At 54.5% G+C, this 14392-nt stretch overlaps 1 protein-coding gene across 1 annotated transcript in view; it reads right to left on the bottom strand.

Annotated features, from left to right (window-relative positions):
* INPP5A (inositol polyphosphate-5-phosphatase A) overlaps positions 1 to 14392 on the bottom strand; it is a 179572-nt gene that overhangs the window by 49905 nt on the left and 115275 nt on the right. Inside the window, exons 5-6 of the mRNA XM_079713026.1 lie at positions 9859 to 9922; positions 1802 to 1905 (exon numbers count right to left, since the gene is read on the bottom strand). Coding sequence (XP_079569152.1) covers positions 1802 to 1905; positions 9859 to 9922 — 168 coding nt within the window. The remainder of the gene's footprint in view (positions 1 to 1801; positions 1906 to 9858; positions 9923 to 14392) is intronic.

The following is a 14392-nucleotide window of genomic DNA, read 5'->3' as shown; positions in this document are numbered from 1 at the left end:
CTGCAAAGATACTTAACTGCTCAGAGGGCTGCCTCAAATGCTCCCCGCCCAGCCCCACGCAGGCCCGGGCCCAGCACTGCCTGCCAGCCATCCAGCCCCTGCGCGGCCATCCCCAGTGGCCCTGCCTTCTCTGCCAGGTGCGTGGGCCCTGGACATCAGCAGGGGTGTCAGGGGTCCGTCCTGCAGAGCAGCGGCTGAAATGCCAGAGCCTCTTCCTTAGCCCATTAAGGGCTGTCCCCAGCGGGCCTCTGTACGCTGCCTCTCCTGCTCTTAAGGTGCCCGCGTGGGGGAAGAGACGGAGACCCTGTCTGTGGTGCTGCAGGCCCCGCCCCCCGCCTCCCCGCAGCTTGCGCCGTTTTCACCCGGGTCCCTGGTTGCTCTCAGGCCAGGGCCAGTGCCGGCTCCCGTGCTGCCTGCAGGGGAGCGAGGGTGAGTCTGGATCGGGATGGGCCAGGAGACCGGCACTGACGGCCTCTGAAACTGACTTCTCAGCCCTTGCCCTGATCCGGGGAACCTTGGGCCGGCCTCCTGCTGGACACGTCCACTGGCCAATGTCCCGGGAGGACGGCAGGACTCATGGGCTCGGCCGCACTCATGGGAGGCTGAGAAGGGAAGCTTCCGGATCTTTCCAGCCACACCCTCCTCCAACCTTGGACGCAGAGCAGAGGGGAGCAGTGCCGAGGGGCAGGGGCAGCGGCGGGCGGGGCGGGAGGCGGGCCCCTGACACCGCGTCCTTGGCCAGGGACGCGGCCCATCCTTCAAGGCGGCGGCCGCCTTTCCTCCACTGCAGGATCGGGTCATAAAGCGAGTTAATAAAGTTGCGGCCTTGCTGAAATCAGTTCCCAGTGCCCCAGGAGGGGCGGCTCCGCAGAGCCACGGCGGGCAATCCTCGGCCGAGCAGACCTGCTCTGTGGGGGCTCGGGGGCCGTGTGGAAACGCAGCTGTGAGGAGGGGCCGCCCGGCTCTCAGTCTCACCCCCGAACGCTTCAGCCACGGGTCACTTCCTACTGCGAGTCAACAGGCCCCGAAAGGGAAGGTGATCCAGTCTGGATCAACACCTGGACTACACAGGTTATGAGACTCCAAAAACGCTGGTCATGATAGCATTCACTAAAAATACCAGAACCCAAAATTATGTGTGCAGCGTAACGGCTACATAAAAATAACAAAACTATACAAAAATGCACTAAAACCCAGAGGAAACGCATCCACGCTTTCCGACTGTGTCTGAGCAGAGGGTGAGCCGTAACCCTGCACTTCCCTCTGCTGAAGCGCACAGGGTGGGGACACCCGGCTCTGAGTCTGCGGCTGCGCCTCTCTGGCCACACCCAAGGCTTTGCCCGGGGGAGAGCCGGGGGCTCACTCAGCACCCTGGGGATGGGGAGAGCCCCCCGAGTGCCACTGTCCCAGCACGCCCGAGCTCTCTGGTCGGGTTGCGTCACTGGCCAGATCGACCTGCTCACACTGAGGTTTACTGGGAGGCCCCTGGCACAGCCCAGGCCCCAGATGAACAGGTTATGGTTTTTCTCCCTCTCTGGGGGAAGGTTCCTTTGCCTAGAAACGATGATGATTGGAAAATTTACCTACCGATGTAACGGTAAACACCACGGATTCTCCCAGCCCTCATCTAAGACCACCCAGATGAACCCACACGGGTTTTAGAACCTCCCAGAAGGACAGAATACTGGAGCACGACGGCAGCTGGGGGATCCCCACTGTGAAGTATGAAGATTTCACGTCCTAAATTCCACCTGAAAGTAAACGCACTAGTACGAGTGTGGCCGGCGGGGCCCCGACGTACCTCGGGGAAGTAGTCCTGCGGGAACTTCTCTTTTTCCAGCATGGGCGTGCTCTCCAGCGTGTCTGAGTAGATCTCCTTACCAGTGACTTTTTTATACTTCTTGGCTAGGAAAGAGCAGAAGAAGAACCCGGGGGTAACTTCAGCTCTTCTACCCCTCCCCCCAGCTCAGGGCCACGTGGGGTCCCGCGTCCCACCCGGGCAGTGCTGTGGAGGCGAGGGAGGCCCCAGGAGGCAGACCCGACGAGGGCCACGACCCCAGGCGGGGCAGCTGCTCCCGGGGACGCCCTGGCTCGTGCATTCCCATCCCTGGACCTAGAATCTGACACTGGGCTTCATTACCCGCTCCGAGCTCCCAGCCCGCAGATTTACAGGGGCTAATTGGCATCCTCTGAGCAAACTGCGACTGTATTCAAAAGGGCCGTGGAGTTACCGTCCACTCACACTTAAGATGAATTTATTTAATAGCATCGATTTCCTCCTTGCATCCAGCCAGCATCACTCATAACCAGGGAAGGGGAGTCCTTACGTGAGACAGGGGAAAGGAAAGATGTCCAGGCACTCTGGGCCAGCGGTCCCTGGCCACCCGCCCCGTCCAGCGTCCCGCGGGCCCTCCCCGCATCTGGCTGACGCCCCGCACACAGGGCCTGGCCTGGTCCTTTTACACCCAGACCTGGGATCGTTCCTTTTCAGAGACCACCGTGGGGTTTAATGCACAAATGTGTCTATTCCTCAAACTCTTGTCTGGTGGGTGGGAAGGCTGTCAGCCTCCCCACGAGATGCCAGCAGAGAGCCCAGGCAGCGGGGGGGCCTGCCGAGACCGCCACGGGGAGACCCCAGCCCAGGCGGTCGCCAGACTGCCCCCCCCCCCGGCTGCCGGAGCATCACCTGTCCCCTGCTCCCAGGCCAGGACACTGGGGTGAGGGTCCTGGGGTGTGTGGAGATCCCTGGTGTTTGGGACGAAGGACGAGCCGTCCCGTCAGAGTGTCTGTGGAGGCCCTGCTCCGCGTCCCACGGGCAGCCCCGCCTGCAGGCTCTGGGCCGCCTGCCCCCACGGGCCCACTGACACACAGACAGCACGTGACGTGGAGCCCTCCCCCAGGACGGAGCTGCGCTGTACCCACTGCTCCTCTAACCTGGCTCCCAAACCACGGAGACGAGCCTCAGATGACAGGTGCAGCTGGCCCTGAGGCTACCCTCCCACCCCCAGGTTTGCCCATCGGGGGAAACGCAGGCGAACCCACGAGCCAGGAGGCTGGTGCCTGGGAAGGTGGGCACAGGCCGGTGTAAACAAACAAGGCACGAAGCCCCGACCACTCACAACACCCACCTGTGGTGGGAAGTGACGCAGAAGTGTGTTAATCACAGGAGGCGCTTACTGTAACCACCCATCCATCCCCGTGGAAGGACAGCGTTTATCAAACATCACCGCACACAGCCGGCACCAGGTGGCAGGGGGCCGGGGGGGAGTGCTGTCTGCGAGGCACACCTGCCGTCACTGGCACGTCGTGTCCAGTTCCCCTGCGCTAGGCCCCGGCCCCGGAGCGGGGCAGCTGACCACTCCTGCTGACGCCAGGCCTGTCCCGCACAGACTGCCCGGGGCGCCAGGCTCTCAGGCGGCTGCAGCCTGCGGTGTGGTGTAGACCCACCCGCCTCGCCCCTCCCTCCACCCCGCCCGGGCCTCCAGCTCCCCTCCTGGGCCCTCCCTGCACCCGTGGGCACCAGGACGTCCACTGAGTGCCGTGAGGCCCGGCCAGAAGCTGAGGACGCGGACATGGGACGCAGACATGACCCAGAGAGTGGGCCTGGGCATGAGGCGGGGAGATGGACGTGGATTAGGACACGGGACGTGGATACTCCCCGAGTGTGGCCGCGCAGAGGCCAGAGCCGGGTCTTGCTGACGAGCCTGAGGCAGTGGGAAGGAGGAGGGAGGCCGCTCGGACCGGGGAGCACGGCGGCCGAGTGCGGAGGACGGGAGGGTGTCACCTGGGGGGCGGTCAGGGGAGCCCCGGAGCAGGGCGGAGCTGAGCCTGACGGAGGAGCGAGGGGTGGCCCTGGGCCCCCGCGAGGCCTCTGAGGAGGGTGAGGGCCGGGCGGAGGTCCAGCCCCTGGCAGCGGCCGGCCTCCGCCGGGTCCTAGGGACGCCCCTCCTCCCGACATCCGGGTTCGTCCCTGGGAGGCGCTGAGCTGCTGCTGGGGCCATTCGGGCCCACCGACCGGGCGCCCTGCAGGGGGTTATTTATCCCTCCTTCCTATGCCCCTTTGCTAACCGCCACGGCCCGAGTACCGCCTGGACCTGAGAATAAAGAAAGTTCTTTCTAAAGGTCTGCTCAGGATGGGGATCCTCGTAGCAAAGGCTGAATCACCAAAACAGCCCACTGGGGGCATCGGTTCATGAGCTGCAAAGGGGTGGACGCCCCCCCAAACGGACATCCTCAGGACGGATGGATGCCCAGAGGACAGACGCAGCAGCCCTCGGTGAGCCAGGCGGGCACAGGTGCAGGACCGGCTCTGAGGCACGGGCAGCCACCTGCAGGCTCCTGGAAATGAGGACAGGGCGGGGGCTGCACAGCAGGCGGTTCTGCTGAGATGAAACCCCAGTTCCCTTGAGGAAAGAGAGGGAGACTGGGGAGGGGTAGGGGGAGGAGGCCTCTTTCTTAAAAAGGAGACTGTATTGGGGCTTCCCTGGAGGTGCAGTGGTTGAGAGTCCGCCTGCCGAGGCGGGGGACACGGGTTCGTGCCCCGGTCCGGGAAGACCCCACGTGCCGCGGAGCGGCTGGGCCCGTGAGCCATGGCCGCTGAGCCTGCGCGTCCGGAGCCTGTGCTCCGCAACGGGAGAGGCCACAACAGTGAGAGGCCCGCGTACCACAGAAAAAAAAAAAAAAGAGCCTGTATTTGTAGAGCAGTCTGGGGATTACAAAAACTGAGCTGCAAGTGGAGAGTTCCCATCCGCCCCCCCAACAGCTTCCCAACATCTCGTGTTGCTGGGCTCGTACGCGCTAGGGGTCCTGACGAACGCATGACGCCATGTACCCACCGCTGCAGTGGCACGCAGAGCACCTCCACGGCCCCACCCCCGTGCTCCACCTGTCCATCCCTCCCTCCCCCAGCGCCTGTCAACCAGCCATGCTTCTACTGTCTCCATCGTCTCCTCAGTCGTTGGCCACATACTGCAGGCGGCCTCCTCCAGGGGGCTGCTTTCCGTCAGGAACACACATTTTAGGTTCCTCCTAAAAGGTTCCTCCATGAGTTTTTGTATCTTGATAGCTCACTTTGTTTTACTGCTGAATAATATTCCATTGTCTCTGGACCACAGCTTGTTTATTTGTTCATCTATGAAGGACATATTCTGGTTACTTCCAGGTTTTGCTAATTACGAATAAAGTTGCTGTCAACATTGCTGTAAAGGTTTTTGTGCAGACATTAGTTTTCAACTCATTTGAGTAAATGCCAAGGGATGTGTAAGAGTATGTCTAGCTTTGCAAGAAATTGCCAACCTGTCTTGCAAAGAGGCTGGACCGTTCTGCACTCCCACCAGCAGTGAGTGAGAGCTCCTGTTGTTCCACGTCCTTGCTAGCACGGCGGTGTCAAGTTTTCAGATTTTAGCCATTCTCATAGGTGTGTAGTGGTTTTAATTGTTGTTTTAATTTGCATTTCCCTGGTGACATATGATGTTGAATATCTTTTCATCATGTTTATTTGCTATTTGTATATCTTCCTGGGTGAGATGTCTGTTCAAATCTTTAGCTCACTTTTAAATTGGGTTGCTTTCTTATTGTTGAGTCTTAAGAGCTCTTTGTATATGTTGGATAACAGTCCTTTATCAGATGTGTCATTTGCAAACATTTTCTCCCATCTCTGGCTTGTCTTCTCATTCTCTTAACAGTGTCTTTTGCAGAATGTAAGTTTTTCACTTTAGTAAAGTCCAACTTAAAATTATTTCTTTCATGGATCATGCTTTTGGTGTTGCATCTAAAAAGTCATCACTGAACCCAAGGTTCGCCTACATTTTCTACTATGTTATCGTCTAGGAGTTTTACAGTTTCACATTTTACATTTAGGTCTGTGATCCATTTTAAGTTTTTGTGAGGGTGTAAGGTCTGTGACTAGATTCCTTTTTGTGTGCGTGCATGTCCAGCAGGTTCTGGCACCACTTGTTGAGAAGAGTCTCTTTGCTCTGTTTTGTTTCCTTTGCTCGTGTGTCAAAGATCAGTTGACTGTATTTGTGTGGGTCCATTTCTGGGCTCTCTCTTCTGTGCCATTGATCTATCCGTCTCTTCTTTTACCAACACCACACTGTCTTGATTACTGTAACTTTATAGAAAGTCTTGACGTTGAGTAGTGTCAGTCCTCCGACTTTGTTCTTCTTCTTCAATATTGTGTTGGCTCTCCTGGGTCTTTTCCCTCACCATATAAACTTTAGAATCAGTTTGTCAATATTCACAAAATAACTTGTTGGGATTTTGAATGAGCTTGTGTTGAATCTATGGATCAAGTTGGGAAGAACTTGACCATACTGAGTCTTCCTATCCATGAACATGAACTATCTCTCCACTTCTTTGGGTCTTTTTTGATTCCTTCAATCAGATTCTGTAGTTTTCCTCATGTAGATATTATATACATTTTGTCAGATTTATTCCTAAGTACTTCTTTTTGTACGTGTGCTAAGGTAAATAATATTGTGTTTTAAATTTCAAATTCTACCTGTTCAATGCTGGTATCGAGGAAAGCCACTGACGTATGCTTATTAACCTCATACCCTGCAACCTTGCTTACTGGTACCAGTTTTTGTTGCTACTGTTGTTGGTGGTGGTTCCTTGGGATTTTCTATGTAAACATGTCACCTAAGAACTAAGACAGCCCCTTCCCATCAATAAGCCTTTAATTTCCTTTTTTTTTTGTCTTATTAGCCAAGATTTCCAGTATGATGTTGAAGAGAAATGGTGAGAGTGGGCATCCCCGCCTTGTTACTGACCTTAGGGTAAAAGTATCTAGTTTCTCACCATTAATTTTGAAGTTAGTGTAGAATCTCTGTTTATTGAATTGAGGAAGATCTCCTCTATTCCTAGTTTGCTGAGAGTTTTTATTATAAATGGGTGTTGGATTTTATCAAATGCTTTTTCTGTATCTATTGATATAATCATGTGATTTTCTTCTTTAGCCTATTGATGTGATGGATTACATTAACTGATTTTTTGTATGTTGAATCGGGCTTGCATACCTGGGATAAATCTGAATCGGACATAGTGTATAATTTTTCTTATACATTGTTAGTTTTGAGTTGCTAATATTATATTGAGGAATTTGCATTTTCTGTTCATGAGAGATACTGGCCTATAGTTTTCCTTTTTTGTAATACCTTTATCTAGTTTTGTTATTAGGGTAATGCTGGCCTCATAGAATGAATTAGGAAGTTTTCCTTCTGCCTTTATTTTCTGGGAGAGATTGTAGAGAATTGGTATAATTTCTTCCTTAAATGTTTGGTGGAATTCACCAGGGAAACCATCTGGGCCTGATGCTTTTAGAAGGTTATTAATTATTGATTGAATTCCTTTTAATAGACAAAGGCCCATGCATACTATCTAGTCCTCCTTGAATGAGTTTTGGTGGATCGTATCTCTCAAAGAAGTGGGCCATCTAAGTTATCAAATCTATAGGCATAGACTTGTTCACAATATACCTTGATCATCCTTTTAATGTCCACAGGATCAGTACTGATGACCCCTTTCTCATTTCTAATACTAGTAATTTGTGTCTTCTTTTCTTCTTGGCTAGCCTGGCTAAAGGTTTACCAAGTTTATTGATCTTTTCAAAGAACTAGCTTTTGGTTTCATTAGTTTTCTCTGAGTGTCTGTTTTCAATTTCATTGATGTATGCTCCAATTTTATTATTTCTTTTCTTCTGCTTATTTTGGATTTAATTTGCTCTTCTTCTTGTTTTCTCAGGTTGCACAGGAAGGCTAGAGGAGGCTGCAATCGTCTACCTTCCTCCCCCATTGGTTAGGCCCTGATCAGACCCCAGTGGGCTGGGCTCAGGGTTTCCCTGAGGGCAGGCCTTTAAGAAGAACAGAGTTGTCTGGGCATATTTCACAATAGCTACTTTCCCCTCCCCTGCCAGAAATGTCTGGGGATTTTTCTTTGATCTTCAGTGTGAGAACCGGGTTAGCTTCCAGGAGGTAAAGCCCACGACAGGGTAGGCCCTGAGCCTGGGTGCGCTTCCCCGCCAGCTGCCCACACTCGGCCTCTCTTAGTGTCCTGGCCGTGCGGTGCTCTCTGCTCAGTGGGCTCTGACTCTCTGGGCCCGTCTGTCTCTCTCCCCGGTTTGGGGGGCAGCAGTGTGCCCTGTGACCTTGCTCCTCTGAGGGACCTAAGAAGAATCATCTCTTTTCAGCTTGTTTGGATCGTCTCTCATGAGGATTGAGTGACAGCTTCCAAGCTCATCACGTGCTGGACCAGAAACTGGAGTCCCTTTCATCCCTTTTCATCTCAAGTTTCTAAGTAGGAACACATTTTGTTAAAATTCAGGCTGTTTCTTTTCAAAAGTTGATTCAAACTTCACAAGCCTGGATTGCTTTTGCTGTAGTTCAATTCCAGGCAGGAGTGCGAGCCTGCCCGAGACCCCAGCCTCGCCCGCGCTAGGGATCGGTAGGCAGCAACACCTGCCACGCCACGCCCCGGGGTGTTTTCAGACTCGACACAGCCTCCTGCCAGGTTCGCCTGCTCAGGGCACGGCCGCTGCCCGTTTTGTCATGGGTCTTGTCACTGACAGCATGGAGGTTTTGCTAGAGTCAGATAAATGTACATGGAAGGTACAGCTGTGAATAAACTGTGGGCCAGCCAGGTACTGTAGGACGAGTTTGATTTAGTGATAAAACATGTCTGCACAAGGTTACTTGGAAGAAGGAAAAGTTCAACAGACGTGGCACCTGTGGAGTTTGAGGTGCAGGTTTATTAGAAGCGCAGCCTGTTCTGTTCCAGCTTCGTCTGGAGCCGCTGTGTCTGCACAGCCCCTCTGCTCACAGCTCCGTGGCCCGAGGACAGGACACTCGACGTCCAGCGTCTGGTAGGGTCGTGGGAAGAGTGGCCCCAGCTCCGGCTCCCACCAGGTCTGCTGGGCCGCTCCGAGCTCCTCGGCAGGAAAGGCAGATGCTGCGTCTCAAGCGCAGAGGAAGCTCAGGCTACGGGGCCGGCGAACAGTCACCTGCTGGCTGGGACCCTGTTCTCAACGCGGATGGAATCACTGCTTCCCAGCTTGGTGAGTGCGATCCGTCTCCCGAGTGAGTGGTGAAAATGAATCTGAACAAACCGACATAATCAGCCGCTCCCACAGTTATCCCACCTCGGGAGGCATCTCAGATTAATGTGACCTGGCTCAACAGCCCAAGTGGAGCTCAGACGGATTTACATGTAACATGAAGAGACAACCCTGCGTGGAAGATAAATGCACACGCATCCCGCAGACTGAATGGAGCAGGGACGGCAGCTCCTCAGATCAGGGGACAGACTCACACACCCTCGTGTCATGAGCATCTTGGGTGACTCTTCTCGGTACAGACACACAGTGTTTACCCATTAGACACGGGGCTACATTTTCTACTCTGCCACAAACATATGCTCTCGCCCATTTTTTTCTGAAATATGCTATCCTCCAGTTGTGTTTTTCATTTTTTTTACTTTCTCACTTGCGACAGGAACACAGATACAAAACAGTTCCCTCTGCTCCTAACTGTATTATAGGAAAGCTAGAGTCACCCGCCAGAGCCGTGAGGGGTGGCAGAGGTGCGGTAACGGGCTGGGAGCCGCGGGCGGGGCGGAACGGGAAGCGGGAAGCCGCCCAGCACAGGCCGGCCACCTCGGCCTCAGAGAAGCCAGAAAGCAGGTGTCCTCATGATTCCCTGCTTAGTGACTGCGCAAACCCCTCGATCAAACCCAGACCATGCGGTGCTCTGGCAGGAACACTGGGTGGGAGGGACCAGGAGAAGCCAGACTAGCGGGCAGGGGGTCGGGGCTCCACCAAGATGGAGGATCCCAGAAGACAGCAGGGCACACGTGGAGTCTTACCTTTAAAGTCAAACTGGGAGATGTTTTTTAAGGATTCGTGAAGAAAGTAAAAGCTTCCTAGTGCCTGTAGAGCAAACAGAGAAATGGAGTGAGGCCAGCCCGGGAGCGTTTCTGAAGCAGTCCTGAGCGGTGACTAAGAAGCTCTGTGGGTGAGAAAAGGAGTTCAGCTCACTGCAGCCCAATCAGCCCCCAAACTCAACAGGCAGCCGCAGACACTTCCCGACCCAGGACGCCAGGAGCGCCGGCCGCTAGCCAACCCCGAGTGGGCATCTCCCGTGTGGACGCACCCGCCCCCCCCGCCTCCCGTCCGCTGCAGGGTCCAGCGGTCCGGCGGGCGAGGGTCGGGGCAGAGGGGGTGGCTCCTGAGTGCAGGACACGGCTCCGCTCCGGGCAGCACAGCCTCGCCGTGGCTCCCCCTGCCCCTCGGCAGGCCCGCCGGCCGGTCCAGTCCCCTGCAGTCACCTGCTCGTCCTTCAGGACTGAGCTGCAACCTCAAGAGCCTCTGGAGCCACCGGCCCTGCCCATCCACGGTCAACAGCACGAGCAGCCACGGGGCGCCCGCCGGGTGCCGGGAGCTGTCCTGGGCCATGAGTCAGCCCTGCTCGCCCCCCTCAGGAAAAGGCCAAAGTGCAGGGACTGGGCTGGGGCGGGGATGGGGCATCTGGCGCCCAAAGTCACTTGTTTACCTGGGATTCAGACTTAACTGGGTGTATGTGTGCGTGTGTAGTTACACATCTTTTTCGTGTGTATCCGTGTGTGTGACGGGGACTCGGGCATGTGGTCAGTGCCGACAGGCTCCCCACAGCGCAGGCACAAAATAAACGGAGCGCACGTGCTGCTTGCCTGACTCACCCATCAGGTCTCTGCCCCGAGTCCTCTCTGAGAGGAGCTGGGCACCACGGCGCACACACGCGAGGACCAGCCTCCGCTCTCTGTTCTGACCGTGGACGGTCAAGGCCCCTCCAAGAAGAGGGGCGTGGGCAGCACTGGACCCTGGAACACGGCAGGACACGCCCACGAGCGAACGGATATCCTCCCGTTTGCTTGGGTAAAGAAAGCACTCAGAAAAAGCGTAAGTAAAGAACGCAACTGCAAAGATTTGAACTATTGCCTCATTGGCTGTGATAAAGCTAACATAATATTAAGAAGTTTACAATAAATAAATGGAAAATAAATTGCCAATGCAGGTACAGAGCTGTAACTCAGAGAGTCAGAAAATCCATAATTAGCTCTAATGAATATTTCAAGTCAAAGTTCAACTCAACTTTTTCAACGTCTGACTGACTCCATCGATACAGTTCAGGGCCCATTTGTCACAGGCTGTGAGGATAGGTGGCGGGAAGCAGCCTGCCGACGGGACGCCGGCTCGCGCGTCCTCTGACCCCGCACCTGTCAGCAGTGTGTTCGTCACGTCTCAAGAGTATTGACTCCTTGCCTGTTTTGCTAGAAACAATTAAAATACTTTTTACATATTTATAAACCTGACTGTCAAGAGTGCTTATTAATTCTCCATTAGCGAAATGCAGTCCAGCCGCTCCTGTGTCCCCGGAGCAGCAGACACGGGGCGGGCGCCCTGACCTCTGGCAGCGAGATGGCCTCAGGGGCGGCCTCGCCCCGCGGCTACGGGGACCCAAGGCCACAGTTCTCGCGACAGGGCTCTGAAGGGGCGCTGGGTGCGGACCAGATCCGGCCCGTGTGGCTCCTGGTCCCACCTGCCCGGCTCCACTGGATCCTCGAGGGTCTGCAGTGCTGCGAAGCCAGTCCCCTGCCTGTAGCAGGTCGGCTAACGGCTGACGGGACCACAGGCCACACCTGGGCGCTCGTTTGCCTGCGGGAGGTGAGCTCTGAAAGCCGCAGGCCGCTCTGCAGGTACCCAGAGCCAGGGCAAGGGACGGGGCCGCAGGCAGACGGCCCCCATGCTGGACAGGAAGCCATGCATCCACAGACATCGGCGAAGCGTGGATTTGCGGAGGGCACCACGGACGGAGCCGCCACCCACCTGCCGCGGGCCGGGGACTCACCGGCAAAAGCTACTCCTTGGAAACACCCCTCCACCTTTTATATGCAAACAGATCAGACATTCATTAACCGATCATTTCTGCGCCGACGTTAGAGGCCCAGGTACAGGTTAGCCCTCGGCCCCCGCGTCCAGTTGGCTTTCAGACAGTTCCAAACCCTCAAGTCAAATCGACTGAGCAGGAAGGGGCACAGGAGCGAAATTTTCTTCTCCAGATACAATGAAAGAGGAAACCATACAAGTGCTTCTCGCACACGACCCCAAGGCGCTAACAGTGCCTCTGAGGGCACCGTGGGAACAGGAAGGCTGGGTCTCAGCTCCCAGGGCGCCTGCAGAAGGGAGCTTCCCTCCTCCAAGTCTCAGGGAACACCCACCGCCGTCCCCCAGGTAGGGGGCTCTCCGAGAAGCCAGCTGCTGCATTCTAGGACAGGAGAGGGCGTGCCAGGGGGTCACACACAGCCTAGGGCCAGGGAATCTGCCCATCAGGAAGGCCAACTGCCTTTAAATGCAACACAGCTCCTCCCGGAAGGCACTACATTACATTGTTTCTAAGGATAAAGCATTTTCAACATGTCATTTTTTAAAAAAATAAAATAAATGCCTGAGAAGAGGATAAGAACTTCCTAAGACACAGCTGATAACTAATCCTCCAGTCTGCAGCAAACCACAGAACGTGAGCTGCTCTACGTTAGAATCAATGGGCGTGAATGACTCACGGCTGGAAAGGCCCCTTGGTTTGGAGATTATGATGAACCCCTGACATGTCACCTGCTCCATCCCGGGGAGCAGACAGCGCCCCGTGGACACAGGGCCCCCAAATGAGGTACGGCCCTGCATGTGCACACGCGCTGTGGTGTCAGGGAAGCAGCTGTGCTCAGCTCAGCACTGACTTTCCATCAGGATCAGATGCAAACATCTCCACCCTTGGAGAACAAAGTTCAGGACACGAGAGGCTGTGATGTGCACCCAGGCTGGCTGTGGATCCCTCGTAACACGGGGGACCCACAAGCTCTGAGCACACAGCCATGGGGAGACGGACAGCTCCACGGCCTCACAGCTAGTTTACACCCAAGGGAAGCCGTGCATAAACACACACACAGAGCTCTCTCTCAGAAGCTGGGGCTCTCAGGACACACGCATGGGAAGGCAGGCGGCACTGCCAGAAACACCAACAGACCCAGCAACCAAACGCCTAACAACGTGAAGACAGATACTCGTGATCCAGTCCTACAGTGGAGCACGACACAGCAAGGAGAACAAGCAAGTCACACCAAAAACCACAGAGGGGCTTCGCAATGTTGAGAAAGAGGATAGTTCCTGAAACTTCACAGGGCGTGGTGCCAGGATAACAGAAACACAATCAAAAGAGTGCGTTTAAACAGAACGAAGGAATAAAGCGATCGGCACAAAACTCAGCCTGGGGGTTATGGGGAGAGCAGGGCGATAAGCAGGCGCACACGGGTGTCACTGCTCTAGAACGGCCTGAGGTCGCGTGGGGACTTCCAAGGTGTCCGCTGTGCTGGACACTCCCAACGCAACTGTCCCCCCAGAGGTGGCTGCCATCCTCAGTGTCGATGACCAAGGTCAAAGGCACCCTTGCAAGGGCTCAGAGCCTTCACCAACTTTATCTGCACCATCGTACCTCCTCCCTCCTCAGGAACTTGTTTTGATGACTGTATCTTTGTAGTATAGTCTTAACTCAGGGAGTCTGATCCTTGCAGCTCCACGTCTTTTCCTCAACGTTGCTCTGGCTAAGGAACTTGTTTTATTTTCCATTCAAAGTTCTATTTTAGAAACGTTCGATGTTGCAACATGTAACGTGAGCTTATTTTTAATGCTACAAGATCCAATATACAATAATACTGCAAGTTATTTATCCAGTTTTGCTGTTGGACATGAAGACTGCTTCCAATGTTTTCACTATTAGAACCAATACTAAAACGAACATTGCACCGTGTCCTTGAGCACATGGGAGAGATACACACCCGGGTGCATTAAATGTGCGTGTACGTGTATGTGACACGTGGCTGGGGTTTCTGGGTCACGGTGGATGGGCACCTTCCACGCAGGTTTCTACACGGCGCCCAGCGGTGCCTGCTGCCCCACACCCTTGCCAGGACCTGGTGCCGGCACACCTGGATCTCTGCCAGCCGACTGGGGTGAGATTACACATCGCTGTTGTCTTATTCGCGTTTTTCTTAGACTAGCGCAGCTGAGCACCTCTTTTTAAGAGGAGTGGAAACTTGGGTTTCTCCTGCGAACACCTTATTCTTATCCTTTGCTTATTTTCTATTTCCCTTGTCTACTACTTGTATTACAGAGAATTCCCCCACTCTCTGTGTCTTACCTAGTCAATTTTTTATGGTATCTTTCATGAAATGAAAGCCTTTATTTTTAAGGTAGTCAAATTAGCCAACACAGTCCTTTAGGGTTTCGTCTTTATGTCTTGTTTGGAAACAGTTCCCTAGTCTGACCCCACAATGAGTCTCAATATTCCATGTAAAACGTGTAAGGTTG

Source organism: Hyperoodon ampullatus, assembly GCF_949752795.1.
Source record: "Hyperoodon ampullatus genome assembly, chromosome: 1".
NCBI lineage: Eukaryota > Metazoa > Chordata > Mammalia > Artiodactyla > Ziphiidae > Hyperoodon > Hyperoodon ampullatus.
The sequence above is the reverse complement of the archived record's forward strand: the minus strand, read 5'-3'. Positions and strand labels throughout refer to the sequence as shown.